The sequence below is a fragment of the Parus major genome, chromosome 1 (genome assembly GCF_001522545.3).
Source record: "Parus major isolate Abel chromosome 1, Parus_major1.1, whole genome shotgun sequence".
NCBI lineage: Eukaryota > Metazoa > Chordata > Aves > Passeriformes > Paridae > Parus > Parus major.
Window position 1 is genome coordinate 108,952,100 of NC_031768.1, and position 13,698 is coordinate 108,965,797.

General features: G+C 48.3%; 2 protein-coding genes across 4 annotated transcripts in view; one reads left to right on the plus strand and one right to left on the minus strand.

Annotated features, from left to right (window-relative positions):
- Positions 1-1,543: 1,543 nt before the first annotated feature.
- On the plus strand, positions 1,544-10,365 carry ADPRH (ADP-ribosylarginine hydrolase). 2 transcript variants are annotated; one of them, XM_015639790.3, is made up of 4 exons: positions 1,544-1,700; positions 2,821-3,167; positions 8,259-8,619; positions 9,306-10,365. In XM_015639790.3, exons 2-4 carry the CDS (start codon positions 2,843-2,845, stop codon positions 9,691-9,693), a joined length of 1,074 nt encoding a protein of 357 aa, XP_015495276.1. In that variant the 5' UTR covers positions 1,544-1,700; positions 2,821-2,842; the 3' UTR covers positions 9,694-10,365. The 2 variants fall into 2 exon arrangements, with proteins under 2 accessions (XP_015495276.1, XP_015495267.1); XM_015639781.3 differs by lacking the exon at positions 1,544-1,700 and adding an exon at positions 1,907-2,181.
- Positions 10,366-10,710: 345 nt separating this feature from the next.
- Positions 10,711-13,698, minus strand: part of IGSF3 (immunoglobulin superfamily member 3) — a 93,390-nt gene continuing 90,402 nt past the window's right edge. For both annotated transcript variants that reach the window (XM_015639768.3, XM_015639754.3), the window contains one exon: positions 10,711-13,686. In XM_015639768.3, coding sequence (XP_015495254.1) covers positions 13,436-13,686 — 251 coding nt within the window. In that variant the 3' untranslated portion in view covers positions 10,711-13,435. The remainder of the gene's footprint in view (positions 13,687-13,698) is intronic.

Consider the following 13,698-nt stretch of genomic DNA (forward strand, 5'->3'; position numbering starts at 1 on the left):
AAACTCCACATTTGCAGCATGGCACAGAGGAGGAGCAGATCTAGGAATGAACATGGCATGATGAAGCATCGAGGCCACCGCGGCTGATGCTCCCATACAGACCTGTGCTCTCAGCTACCTGAATTCCCCCAGGGCACCCTCCAAACCACCCAGATTTTCCAGGGACATTGACTTGCCCCCAGATTCCCCAGGGACTCTGCTCTGACCCAGTGCTAAATTTGTGATTGCCCTGAAATCCCCCAGGGCTGCAGCTCCAAAACTACCACTGCTTTCTCCCACAAGCACCAAGGGGGAAATTTTTGTTTTCCCTCCATATAAGAGGTGCTGGTACCTTCTGGGATGAACAAGAGCTCTGGAGACCTGCTGTGGAGGTGACCACCAGCTGGTAAAAATGTCCAGCTTCCACAAAGTGCAATCCCAGCCATGCTCAGTCCTGTTTCTTGCTCCTGTGTTCTGCTCCTATCCCTTCCTCATCCACTGACTAGACTCCTTCAGCTGCCTAACCACTACCAAATAATAAAAACAAAGGATAAAGCAAGGCAGTGGGATCATGAGGCGCCTCAGGACACTATGTAAAGCAGCACTGCTGGACATAGCAAAGATCAGCCCTGGCTTGGGAAAGGTTGGGGTCACCAAGGAGCTGATCTGGGCCATGCTGGGGTTGTGGGGAAAGCGTTGCCCCCAAACACTGAAGGAGGTTGTCTAGAGAAGAAGAGGTTCAGGAGTGACCTCACTGATCTCTACAACTACCTCTTCTCCAGTCTCTGCTACCATGCCTACAGGAAACAGCCTTAATTTGGGACAGGGGAGATTCAGACTAGGTATTAGAAAAGGTTTTTCACTGTTAGGATGGGCAGGCATTGGAATAGGTTGCCCAGGGAGGTGGTGGAATCACCACCCCTGGCGGTGTTCCAGAAGTATCTGGATGTGACACTGGATAATGGTTTTGTGGTTAAGGGGTTGAAGTGACTGTGCTGGGTGAACGGTTGGACTTGGTCATCTTGAAGGTCTCTTCCATTCCTGATGATTCTGTTGGAAATGATGCAACTTTAAAAGTTTTTAATGTAATTTTAGTCAGAGACTTGTTCGCCTTTGCCCAGGGGGAGCAGAATTGAAGTTTCTCTTTCAAAGATTCTGTTCATAGAGGTTGGGTGAGGTCTGTTGAGTTTAATGTCCACAGATTGGCAGCTGCCAGAAAATACACAGGAGGTAAATGAACATTAATGAACATTACCCTGGGCAGCATCAGAAACATGTGGTCTGGGAAAAGATTGGTAAGAGCACCAAAGAAAGAGGACCTAATCAGCATCAAAGGCAAAGGAATCAATAACCAACAGGAGATTGAATACTAAGAATTGTGTAATTTAGGACCAATGAACGTTAATGTCTTTGGAATTTTTTAATGTATAAATAGATGAAAAGTCTAGTACAGAACCATGTGTGGTGGAATGATTTTCACTGCGCAACCCGGACACGCGTGGATGACATAATTTCTACTGCACATCCTGGCCAGAATTAAGTAATGCCATGATTTTCTAACACGGAAAAGATGTAGTCAGAGAGTTCCTGTTTTCCCCGCAGTTTCAGTAGCAATTCTGTGGTTCTGTAAGGGGGGCAGACACAGGGGCAAAGATTCCCGGCAAAGGCTGGAGGCTCTGCTCAAGCTGCAGCAAGGAGGGGGAACATAACCCAAAACGGAGGTAAGCCCTCCCGAAATCTGTCCCCAGCGCAGACGGAGTGCGATCCTGCTCAGCCAGCAGCGGGGAAGGGCTGCTCATTTAAGGCAAATGCTGTCAGCACCTTTTCTTTAAAACGAAACCGTTCGTTTCCGCGCGTCCCCTTCATTTCTCCTGCGCCAGTTTCGATTCCGAGGGCTCAGCCCGGCTCTCCTGAGGGCAGCCCCGCAATGGAAGCCAGCCAGACCCTCCGCGACCGCAGGGCTTGGCCAGGAGGGCCCGGCGGGGCTGCCGAGGAGGAGCCGGGCCCGGTGACATCGCCCCGGGAGGCCGCGGAGGGACGGCCCGAGAAGAGCGGCCCGGGATGGGTTAAACAGGCCGGGCCTAGGGCTGCGGGGGCCGAAGCGCGCCCCAAGGCCCGGGACGGGTTCCCGTGGGCTCCCCGAAGTCTGCTGGAGGTGGTGGCCGTGCTGGCCGGGCTGGCGGCCCTCGGGGGGCTCGCTGTGTAAGTACCCGCGGGGCCCCGCCTCGGGCCGGCCCTCGCCGCTTCCGCTCCTCACAAGCGAAAAGGAGAAGCGAGCCCCGAGTTGGGGAGGGCTTTTGGGGGAAGGGCGTGATTGGTATTTCATGGCTGAAGTACTCGCGGAGTGGGAGGCTGTCTGTGTGAGCACCCTGCCCCAGGAGCAGGGCCCTGCCAAAGCTGAGCAGCTCAACCAAACCTTACCCCATACCCCTGAGCGTCGGCCTCGCCTTACCCCAGGGTACAAAAGCCGCTGGGTGCTGATCTGAGCTTGCTCATGCACTCAGAAAGCTGGAGAACATGGTTGCAGTAACATATCCTGCCCATGGTTCAGCAGTCCTGCCCTTGGTTTTTGGTTTTTGAGCCGGGTACGAGATGCAGCGTTATCCTGGGCTGCTGCCTGTGTCCCAGCAGCACGTCTCCAGGTGCCCCCGGTCCAGGGCCGGGCTGCCCAGGAGCTGCCACACACCCATGGTAGGTGCACAGCATTTCTGTGAAGAAATACATCCCCTGAGTGAGACTCGTGTGCCAGGCAGGGTATCCAGCCTGCTGGAGCTTAGCAGGACAAGCTCATGCTGAACTGGGAAAGATTCAATTTGTATTGTCCTTCTCTTTTTTTCTTAGTGTCTTCTACATTGAAGTGGTCATGAGAAATAGTATGTGTCCTAAGGAGGTGGAAAACTATGTGGCATCCATGGTGCTGAGTGCAGTTGCTGACACGCTGGGATATAACAACGGGAGATGGGAATTCCAGCAGAGTGGCTCAGTCATTCACAAGGAGCTGGCAGAGAAGGGGGGACTGGGCAACTTCAGCATTCAAGGCTGGAGAGTCAGTGATGACACGGTGATGCACTTGGCCACGGCCGAAGCGCTGGTAGCTGCGGGGAAAAACCCAAGCTTACAACATCTCTACTTTCTGCTTGCAAGGAACTACAAGGAGTGCATGAATGACATGGAGGGCAGGGCTCCAGGTAACTCCTCCATCGTGCTGTCTGGGTAGAGCTGTGCTGTCACTCTTGTCTCTCCTGCAGCTTGCAGATCAAGCTGCAGAGGCTGTTCAGAGTGCTAACTGTATTTCACATAAAGGCAAAAGCGTTCCACATTCAGTAGCTGTTTCAGGATGAGCTAAAGAGAATAATATAAGGCAAGCTGAAGTGGTTTGGGCTTCTCTGAACTAGATGAAAAAGGTTCTGTTTTGCCCACATTTACAAAACATTCTTTTGTAAATCTTTGAGGTGTGTTTGAGGCCTAGCTTTAGCTCGTGTAGGGTGATGGCTTTTGCACGTGGGATTTCTACATTCAGTGGATTAAAAAAATGCACATGCAACCACTGTAATGCACACCCTGAGATGCTGTGTTAAGCAACACATTTAAACAGAGAATTAGTACAGAACTTACAAACGCAACAAATTATATGTAAAATATATTAAAAGGCACAAAGATCCTTGCTTGGAATAATTATACTTACTAAACCCAAAGTCTGCTTGTGGCTAGCTCTGCATGCCTGTTTTCTGTGCCAGGACAGTCAGGCCACAGTCTTATTTTCTGAACCCTGAATCTTTTTCTGAAACCCTGTACTTCCATCATCTCTTTTTTATGCACAGACACAGTGGTGCCAAGTTTGTGTCACAAGCAGTGGGCCTGGCAGTATTCAGGAAGGGCACCTTGACAGGCTACATTAGCCAAGATATATACAACATATCCATGTGGTTCCCAGTTCATCCAGCCCTCCTCACCCAGCTCTTCCCTGAGGATTCCATCTGCCTCTGTGCTTATGGTCCTGACTCTTCTGGATGCCTGGATTACATTTAAATTGGAGCTGGTTAGGTTGGGCCCCTAATTTGACCAACACAGTAAGTGTGAAGTATCCAGGAAACACTCGAATTCAGCAGTCCTGTGCAAAGTTTATACATTGAAATTGTATGTATGCTTAGATGTGCTTATTTGGAGTGACCAGAGTATGTCAAGAGTGTTGTGTCTTGACATTAAACATGGGAAAGGCCAAATTTTGCCACTGAGCATTGTGTACTGAAGCTGTGCATTTCCAAAATAAACCAGGCTGGAAACCTGAACAGGAATTTATTCTGCTTACCTTTCCACAGTGGGCTCCTATCCTTGTGTAAAGAACTAAATGATCAGTCTTTTTTTAACACCCATATTCCCAGTTGTTGGAGTGGCCTAACTAATAAAATATTTAGGAAGGGGAAATGATGCTTTTCAGGACAGCTGAAGTTGGCAGATGAAACTTCCAAGAGATTCACTGCAGTTTTGGAGAAGCAGCATAGTTTAGCTCCCCCAGCCAAGATGGACTAACCACAGCTGGCAGTGAGACAGCACGGTGAAGGATTTTCACCCTCTAACCTCGGTGACTAAAACCTAAGACAAAAAGGAGAAGAAGCTAAAATGTAAATGTTAGTAAATAAAATCTAAGGATAATAGGACACCTACTGCATTCCTTCTGTGACTTAAGTGAGCTGCAATATGCCCAGAAGTTCCCATTTAGAAGTGAAGAATTTGAAAACAAACTTGCTATGGACATTAAGAGGAGTGACAAGGAAAGGTCATATTATCTAGGTAAAAAGATAAATTCATATTGTTTAGTGGGTTCAAAGACAATTTAACATCTTACAATCAGAATTGCTCCTGCTGCAGCTACAGGAAAGGCATTCAGCTCTGTGAGTTTTAATCCTGACCCATAGCACTTTAATTCCCATTGAAGGGAATACCTACTCCATACCCTGAAAAGCTGTCTGCAGTCTGGAGTCTCCATGCCATATTGGTAAGTCTTAATGAAAAGTTGCATGGCACTAACTTCTTTTGGCAGTTGAGAACACATAGATTTTAACTGAGAACATAACCCATGGTGGTGCTGTTCTGGCCTAAGTACTCACCAGGGAATTGCAGCCCTGAAGGCTGAGAATGGAAAATTGCTGTTGGAAATTTTGCTCAACACAGAATTCAGAGATTTCCTTAGAACAGTGGGGGAAAGTCACATTGATGGCTCACATGAGGGAGTCCAGACCTGAAAACCCAAAGCTGCAGTAACAAAGGGATTCCCACAATGTTCTGAGTCACAGGACAGCCACAGCAGAGTCCCTCAGGGACAACAGAACTCTGGGGATAGTAATTCAATGACAAGGTAATCCCTCCATCCACTATTACTATTTGTGATATGCCACAGCCCCAAATTCATTTTTCCTTGCAGATTACAATGAATTAAGCAACACAAACGCAGACATACTTCTTTTTCCATGGTGCAACTACAGTGTTTCTCCAGGAAACCTGCTTCAAAATTGTCTTTTGGTCCTAGTCCTCTCTTGGAATTATTTACCACTGTGTGGTTTAACTCACCTTTTTTGTATGTACTGATCAACCCCAAACAGCTATTAATGTCTGTGCTCTTGAAGAGTCTAGGTAAGTGGAATGAAAGCCTATCCCAAAAATTGAGTCCAGTTCTTGGAACTTTTTCAGGTTGCCTTAATTCACACACTAATTTTTCCTTGTATTTCTTCTTCCCTTAGACCAGTACCATGCTTAGGTTACTTTTAGTTTCCTGTTGCTAGTACAAAGGATTCCTAACCTGGATGTGAAGGATTTCTAAGACAATTTCCTATTTCAAAAACTCCCTTTTTGAAAAAAATCTGTTTTTTTAAAAAAAAGATCTGATGTGATTCCAGCTTAGTCTTCCTAAAGTTTTTAATATTTTAAATGTTTAAAAGCGTGAGGAGTGATACTTGTAATACTTCATAAATTGTAAGCATCTTAGCTGTCATACACTGGTTTGTTTCACACTGGTAACTTGCAAGTTATCAGTATTCATCTCCTAAAATAATATGCACAGGCTTAAAGTTGCAAACAAATTGTATTGCAAAATAACCGGTCTTTCTTTCCTTTTAAAGCCTTGTCATTTTCCTTTTTATTTTAGCTACAATTAGTGCAAGAACAATCTTACTTTTTATCAAGGACTGAGGTGTGTGGTCTCAACCTGCACAGACATGTCCTGAAGAAGTGTTTTTTCTCGAAGTTTCAGCAAGAGTAATCTTTGCTTTTGTTATTCAGATTTTGATTTTATGCTGCCTTAGTCTCTGTGCTCTCTACCCTCCCCCTTGTTTTCCTGGAAGAAGTTCTCTTTTACCAGAATATAGAGAGTAGTTGGCACAGCTTTTTAAAAACGTGGCTTTGTTCATTTTAATGTCCTGTTACAGGTCATTGGGTACAATGCTTGGTATGGTGAGATTTTGAGAAAAATGCTTCAATTTTCTGTTAGTCATCATGAAGTTGGAAATTATGCTAATAGTTCTCTTAACAATTTTGATAGACAGCAGCCAGCACTGAATTAGTAAACTACATGAAATTTAGAGGCCTGAACATGTTCCCCCACTGAGACACCCCAAAAGCAAACTCACAGACACTTCACTTAGAGGTTGGTGGTAACCAGTCCCAGTAGAGCTAAAGATACTTGTCCCAGCACGTGACACTATTCCTGAAAGTGGCCAGCTGTTAGTTATTTTTAGCTTATGTCCAGAAGCCAGTCTTAAAGCTGTACATGGATTTGGAGATATTTCAGTTCCAAGGGTGCTGTAAATGCAGGTAAAACAGGCTGCCATAAACCAAACCCTACTGTCAAACATGTACATGGAAGGGCAGAAGCCAAGAGCTCTGCAGGGGACTTAGTGCAGTGCCTGGCTGTGATTAGCAAGGTCACGGATCATGGTGACTGAGTTGCAGCAAAGTGAGGTGAAATTGCTTGACCAGGCTTCTTCCTTGCTGCTCTACTGTATTTAGTTTGACTTCCAAAGTAAAAGAAAGGGAACCTGCAAGTTCACCAGCCACCTGTCCCCAGTGAGGGAACAAAGCATGGGAGCAACAGTCTAGTTTTGGGGGAATGGTAACAGCCAGCTGCTGCTGTTACCCTGTGTGTCTGAGAGAGGACTGAGCACACTGGGGTTAGTCTATTGAGTCCACCTTTGCCATTGTCCAACACATTAAAACTTAAATGAAGCTGATTGAAACCTGCCTTGATTTACCTTCCTACTAGAAAAGAAGTATTTCAGATTGGGCCAGACGAGAAGACTAGGAGAAAAAAGCAAGGTAGAAGAGAATCAAAGATAATTCAATGTTCCAAACCTGTTTCTTCTTTACACACAAGCATTTGGGCTTAGCTCTCAAAACATTTCACTGTTTTGGCTGGGGAAGCTGGCTGGGCTCTGAAATTTGGGGGTGTTTTCTTTGTCTTGTGAATGTGTTGGACTAACAAGTGTTAGTCTGAAGAAGCAGCACTGGAAGAAGCAGAGTTAATTTTGATTTCTTTAAAAGGTAGATAGCAGAAAGAGATGGAGGTAGGCTTGCCTCATTTCTTGGAGTCTTTCTGTAGTTACCCTTTAGTGGCAGTGTTTGGACATGAACTAGTGAGCTGGACAGTCCTTTGGTCTCACCCAGCACAGCTGCTCTTCAGCTTATGGAAGAGAAGTACAGTAAAGCCAGTAATGCAGACCGTGTTGAGGTGAGAGAGGTGCTACTCTCAAGGCTTTCTGACAACTTCAACTGCAGCAAGGGAGAGCTGGAAAACATTTTCTGCCAGTACATTTTGTATTAGTGAGGCAACGGGAAAGATTCCTGAGGAGCCTGTGGGGTCTCTGCCTTTAGAAGTCCTGTGAAAAAGCAGTTACCTAGACTTGCCTTGTGTAAGAGATCTGACAAACATTTCTGTTTAGAGAGAGAGAGATATCTAGGTGTATGTGTATATATTTATGTTTTATGGATAACACAAAATGTAAATATAGACCATGTCAGTAAATGAGCAGTGAAGTGTTTCCTACCCCCTAGGCCTTTTAAATATTTTCCCAAACAAAACTTACTGGGTCTGCTGGGGAGGATGCAGGATGCTCCAGCAGTTTAAGACAGGATATGTATGTGAGCAGTTTGTTTTTAAAAGGAAGCTCAAATCCCTTGTGCAGAGCGATGCTTTCTCCCCCACTGCCCTGTCTTCCCCATCCCCATGCTATCTCCTGCTGATGTTTCTGTTTCTTCTTTCTCCTGGGCTTTGTGGCTCCCGTCTGCAGGTGCCATGTCTGTGGAAAGCACCATGAAGCTGGATCCGGAGCGGCCGAACGGCTGGCGGGTCCCGTTCAGCCCGCGGGCAGGAGGCTGCGGGGCCGCCATGCGCGCCATGTGCATCGGGCTGCGCTTCTACCGCCCCGACCAGCTGGACACCCTGGTGAAAGTCAGCATCGAGAGCGGCCGCATGACCCACCACCACCCCACCGGCTACCTGGGGGCCCTGGCCTCAGCCCTCTTCACCGCGTATGCAGTGAACAGCGTGCCCCCCGTGGCCTGGGGGAAGAGGCTGATAGAGGTGCTGCCACAGGCAAAAGCCTACGTGCAGGAGTCTGAGTTCTACGTGAAGGAGAACATGGAGCAATGGTGAGCTGCACTCCCTGCACTGCCATTTCTTAAAGGCCTCGTACGATGGGGCAAGCTCTGCTCTTATTTAAGTTTCAGTAATCTCATTATGGTAGACTCCTAGGACAGCACGTACCTGCCATAGGATCAAATCAATTCAGAATACCTTAACTTGGGGGGAAAAAAAGCAGGTTTGTGTTTTGTCAGGTAGTTGTGACCATTTTTTGGATCCAGTATGAAGTAGGTACGTTTGTCATCTCGTGCAACTGTGATCTTGTGAAAGATGGCAAGCAGGGCTGGGGAACAGCATCAAGCTTAGGTCTGAGCTCAGTTTGAAAGTTATAACCAAATCTGACTGTATATTCACTGCACCTCTGTGTGCAGGGGCACACACAGAGGTAAAGCTGCTCGGAGTTTGGGAGGATGACTCAGTTCTCACTCTGAGCCTCTGAATCCTGCAGGTGCTGGGCTGCCTTCTCCCTTGTGACTGGAGGGAGGGGAAATCTCACTCACTGAAACATGTTTTTGTGCCTCTTACTGTAAATCACATCCCTAGTTTTGACAAATGGGGACCGCCTGCCATTTTGCTGAGCCCTGGCTCGGGGCTCTTGACGTGGCGCGTTTTTCGCTGGCGCCTGTGCGGTGCTCAGCTGTGTGCTGCTGCCCTGGGACAACTTACAGCCGCTCCATCCCATCCTGTTTGGCAGGTATTACTTCGAAGAGCAGTGGAAAAAATACCTGGCGGAGAGAGGCATCTCGGACGGGGTCTCGTCACCCAAGTTCCCGCCCAAGTACGGCGTGGAGGAGAGAGACGCGTTCTACACCTCGCTGAGCTACAGCGGCTGGGGGGGCAGCAGCGGGCACGACGCGCCCATGATCGCCTACGACGCCCTGCTGGGCGCGGGGGACTCCTGGACAGAGCTGGCTGACCGCGCCTTCTTCCACGGCGGCGACAGCGACTCCACGGCTGCCATCGCCGCCAGCTGGTGGGGCGTCATTCACGGCTTCCAGGGGGTTCCTCCCTCCCTCTGCACCCACCTGGAGTACAAGGACCGCCTGGAGAAGGTAGCCAAGGACTTGTACAGCATCATCTAGGCAGGAGATGGCAGGGACGCTTACCCAGCGGCTGTCTCGTGCTCTCTCGCTTGGTTTGCAAACCCCCCCGGATTAAACCTTGTGAATGTAAGCCAGAGCCAGAGCTGCTTTTTCTCTGTGTGTTAGCTTCAGTGGGAAGGCCATGTCGGTGCTACTTTGGGGCTGGTGGTTTGATGGGAACACACAATGGTCCCCCAAGACATCCCTCGTGTGCTGCAGCAGCAGGACAGGCAGAAAACCCCACTCAGGCTGCCCCAAACCAGCATCTTGCTCCTTCGAGGGGAGCAGGGGGCCCATTGTATCTGGGGATAACAGAGCTTTCTTATAAAATTAATTTAACAAAGGATATTTTTTGTTTCAAATGAACGTGGAAAAAGTCCCTAAATCCGACCTTAAAGCTGTGTGAACAGCGCATTTTACCCAGTTCCACACCACTTCTGCAATACAGGTAGGAATGCATCATGTTACTTCCCCATTTCAGTGATATGGGAATTCAAGACTCTTGCCCAAATCCTTACTTAAGGCAAAAGTGGGTAATGAGAATTAACAGGCTGCATTTTACATCAGCTTCTGTTGTGAACTGTATTCTACTTTCATCAAGGTTACTAAAGGTAATTTGCTTAACATTTGTTATGCATAATACCATTAAAATAAGGTTTTTCTTCAAATCCAGACTATGACAAAGCAAAGTACTTTTACTGTTTTCAGAACAATTTCAAAACCAGGGGATCCCATTCAATAAAAAGACCTGACAGGCCTCAGTTAAATGTTATATTCTATTATGGTATGGGTTGAGGGATGGATGGGGTATGAAATCAGAGGTGCCAAGTTGTCTGCAAGCTCCAGCTGCAAGAGAGAAGATGTGCTACCAGTAGTAGGGAGAGAACTTATTGCATCAAGGAGTAGGGGCAGAGGGAGAAGGTACCCAAGAGAAGGGCCTCAGCACGCCTTTATGCTGTGAGTGCACAGAAAGGCATAATAAAAGCCCAGATCTGACAAAAACCAGCAGCAATAGGATTCACAATTTCAACACAGTTTACTACAGCTCTTGGGTGTGTTGTATAAAACATGTTTTAGTGCAACATAGTACAAAGTTTTTGTTGGTTTTTTTTTTCACTTTTTTCTTTTTTTAAAAATCCCAAACATTTTTCCACATCATGCATGGACAGGGTCTCTCTCTTTCTTCTTGGGTTCATTACAGAAAGTTACCACAGAGAGAGTGGTTTGAAAAGCTTTGTGTTAAAACTCATATAGGAAGAGTCTGCCTTATAAAAACCAAAGGAAGTTTGAGACTGGGCAAGACACTGCCAGAGCAATGGAGAAATGTCACCAGCAAGGTACATTCAGGGACCACCGTGGGAGCCATTTCCCAGGAAATCCTGGGCTCTGTGCAGGAACTGCAGGGCTGGGAAGAGACCCTGTCCACCCAGGGGGGCAGGGCCATGGGGCAGGCCTTCAGGAGAGCCCTGCTCTGGGGCAGACAGGCTGGCGAGGAGGAGCGCGGCTCAGGTGCAGAGCAGAGCTCTCCCAGGAAAGAACGGCTCCCGCTGACTTCATTTTCTCTTCTTCCTTCAAGCTGAAGTGAGTGGTGGTTCCTGCCCGGGAGCAGTACGTACAGGAGACAGTACAGTTAGGAAACAATACCCACTGGCTGCAGCTGCAGCTGTTTGCACCTCGGTTCTTCATTTCCATTCACTTCTCATCCCACTCCTCTCTTTGCAGACGTCTTAGTCAGAAAGGGAAGACAAGTGTGCGGGTGTGTGATACATACAGATATAGGAGTGTGATTTTATGCATATGCTGGGGCCAGTAAGCAGTTATGTCTCGAGGAGGCAGACTTCACAGAGGGACGAGTGAAACTGGGGCTTCCCAGCAGAAGAAGAAACCAGTGCTCTTCTGGTGGAGGTGCAGAGGTGGCCAACTTCAAACGCCTTAGCACGAGACGATCTGCAGCCACGGGGGGTCCTCTCCCAGACAGGAGCGAGGCTACGGTGCAGATCTCCTACCTGAAGCTTCACCACCTCTGAAACGTCAAGGCATCAGGGTCTAACTGACTTAGTGCTACAGAGCATCTGCTGAGGTCCCCTCTGCTCCCAAGGAGCAGTCTGACCCTCCAGAGAGGACAACGGCTGTGGGTATGGCACCTCTCGCATGTGAGGCAGGGGGGTCTTGCGGCTGCTCCCGTCTGCCCCCGCTTGGCTTCAGCCATGCTGCAAAAAAAGAAATGGCCGGATTTGCCAGGAAGACATCAAGGAAGACAACAAAAGGCCATTTTTGGCAAACATTTTCTTCCGCCAGACGTAACGCTTAGGGGGGAGGAGGCGGTTTCCTCCACGGGACAGGGCAGGGGTTCTTGGCATTAGGGGGTGCAGGGGGTCAGGTGCCCCACGTGGTGAGAGCCCTGGTTTGGTTCACAAGAGCCATATCTTTCACAGAAAGAACAGCATTTCCTGCCACAGCGACTCTTACAAGAGCAGGTGACTTTGCCAGGAGGGGGAGCTTACGGAGAAATGGATTCTCTTCCTAAAGTCTCAGAAACAAATGGCAGATGCACATAACACGCAGGGGGAAGATTTCTCTTGGCCAAGGGGACAGGGAAGTCCCCAAGGTGCTGATGTGCTGCAGGCCCCTTGCTTTGTCCAGGCTCACACTGGGGAGTAGTGCAGCCACAAGGAAAACTCGTGACACGTGGCGGTTTTTATATCCAGATCCCCACTACGTGGCATGTTTGCTACTGGGCTCCTTGGCTGAACCATCCAGGGACTGTGAACCTGACCCGTGGAGCTTCTCCTTTCCTCCTTCCTAGAGTCATTACTTTGGTCATGTTGAAGCCTTCAGAGACTGGATTAAGCCTCCCATTCCCAAATGACTGGGGCACAGAGGAGATCTGCCTCATCAGAGATGGCAGCAGGGGCACCAGGGAGGAGCATGACTGGTGAGACCATACAAGGACCCGCTTTGCTACAACATAGTCAGGGCTTTCAGGTGTCCTTCCTTTCCCCCCTTCAGTTCCTTGAGACAAACTAAACTGCTTTTGTCCTGACCGCAAGCACGCTCAATATTCAGTCTCTCCAAGACCTGGGAACACTCCCAAAAGGTGAATTGCTCCCTCCTGAGAAAACAAGTAAGATGGAGGCAAGAAGATGCTGAGGCTACAGCCAGTCTTTGAAATGGACCTCTTGACAGACTTCCCAGTTAACCCCTCTGGGGACAGACCTGGCTTTGTCTGTTTTGGAAGAGGGGGGAGTTAGCTCAGTGCACCTTGAGAAAAGACTTTCTTCACTGAAGCACTGAGTCAAAGAAGGGAAAACAGTCTATTTTGGAAAACATATACATTTACTGCCAAAGAGATCAGTCCAGGACTAAATACCCCCTGGGAACTCCATATTGTGTGGAAGGCAGGGAATGTCTACAGTTCTTTGAGTGACCAAAAAAGAAATTATAAAAAAGTAACAGCCCAAAAGACAGCAACTGATGTGAATCAGATTAGTCTGAGAGGAACATCCGCTATGTACAGCAAGTGCCTCTGTCCATTGGGGTGAGGGGGTATGTTCCCAAGGGTGCTGGAGGAAGCCTTGGACCTTCCTGCTCCTGGCTCCTGCTGGCTGTGCTCAGCCACTGTGTCGGAGCACAGACGGTGAAACAAATGAAACAAGAACACAAACCCCACTGTGTTCCTCAGGGCTCCCGGTGTATCTCTGCTTCTCTCCCTCTGTGTGTCCCTACAGCTGTCTCTGCCTCTTTAGTCTATGGTTCCTGGGTGGATGCTGAGCACTGGTGGCTCTAGGCAAGTGGGAGAGTAGTTGAGGTGAGGCTCTTTGATCCACAGCAAGGGAACCCCATTCTTGCCCTCCGAGTTCTTGCTGGAGTTTCGGCTCTTGAACCGCACCAGGAGGATGGTGATGATCAAGATGCCAAAGATGGGGAAGGGGTAGAAGAAAACGAAGTAGAAGAGGGCATCATTGGAGCAGATGACAGACTGCAGCGTGGAGCCTGGAAAGAGAC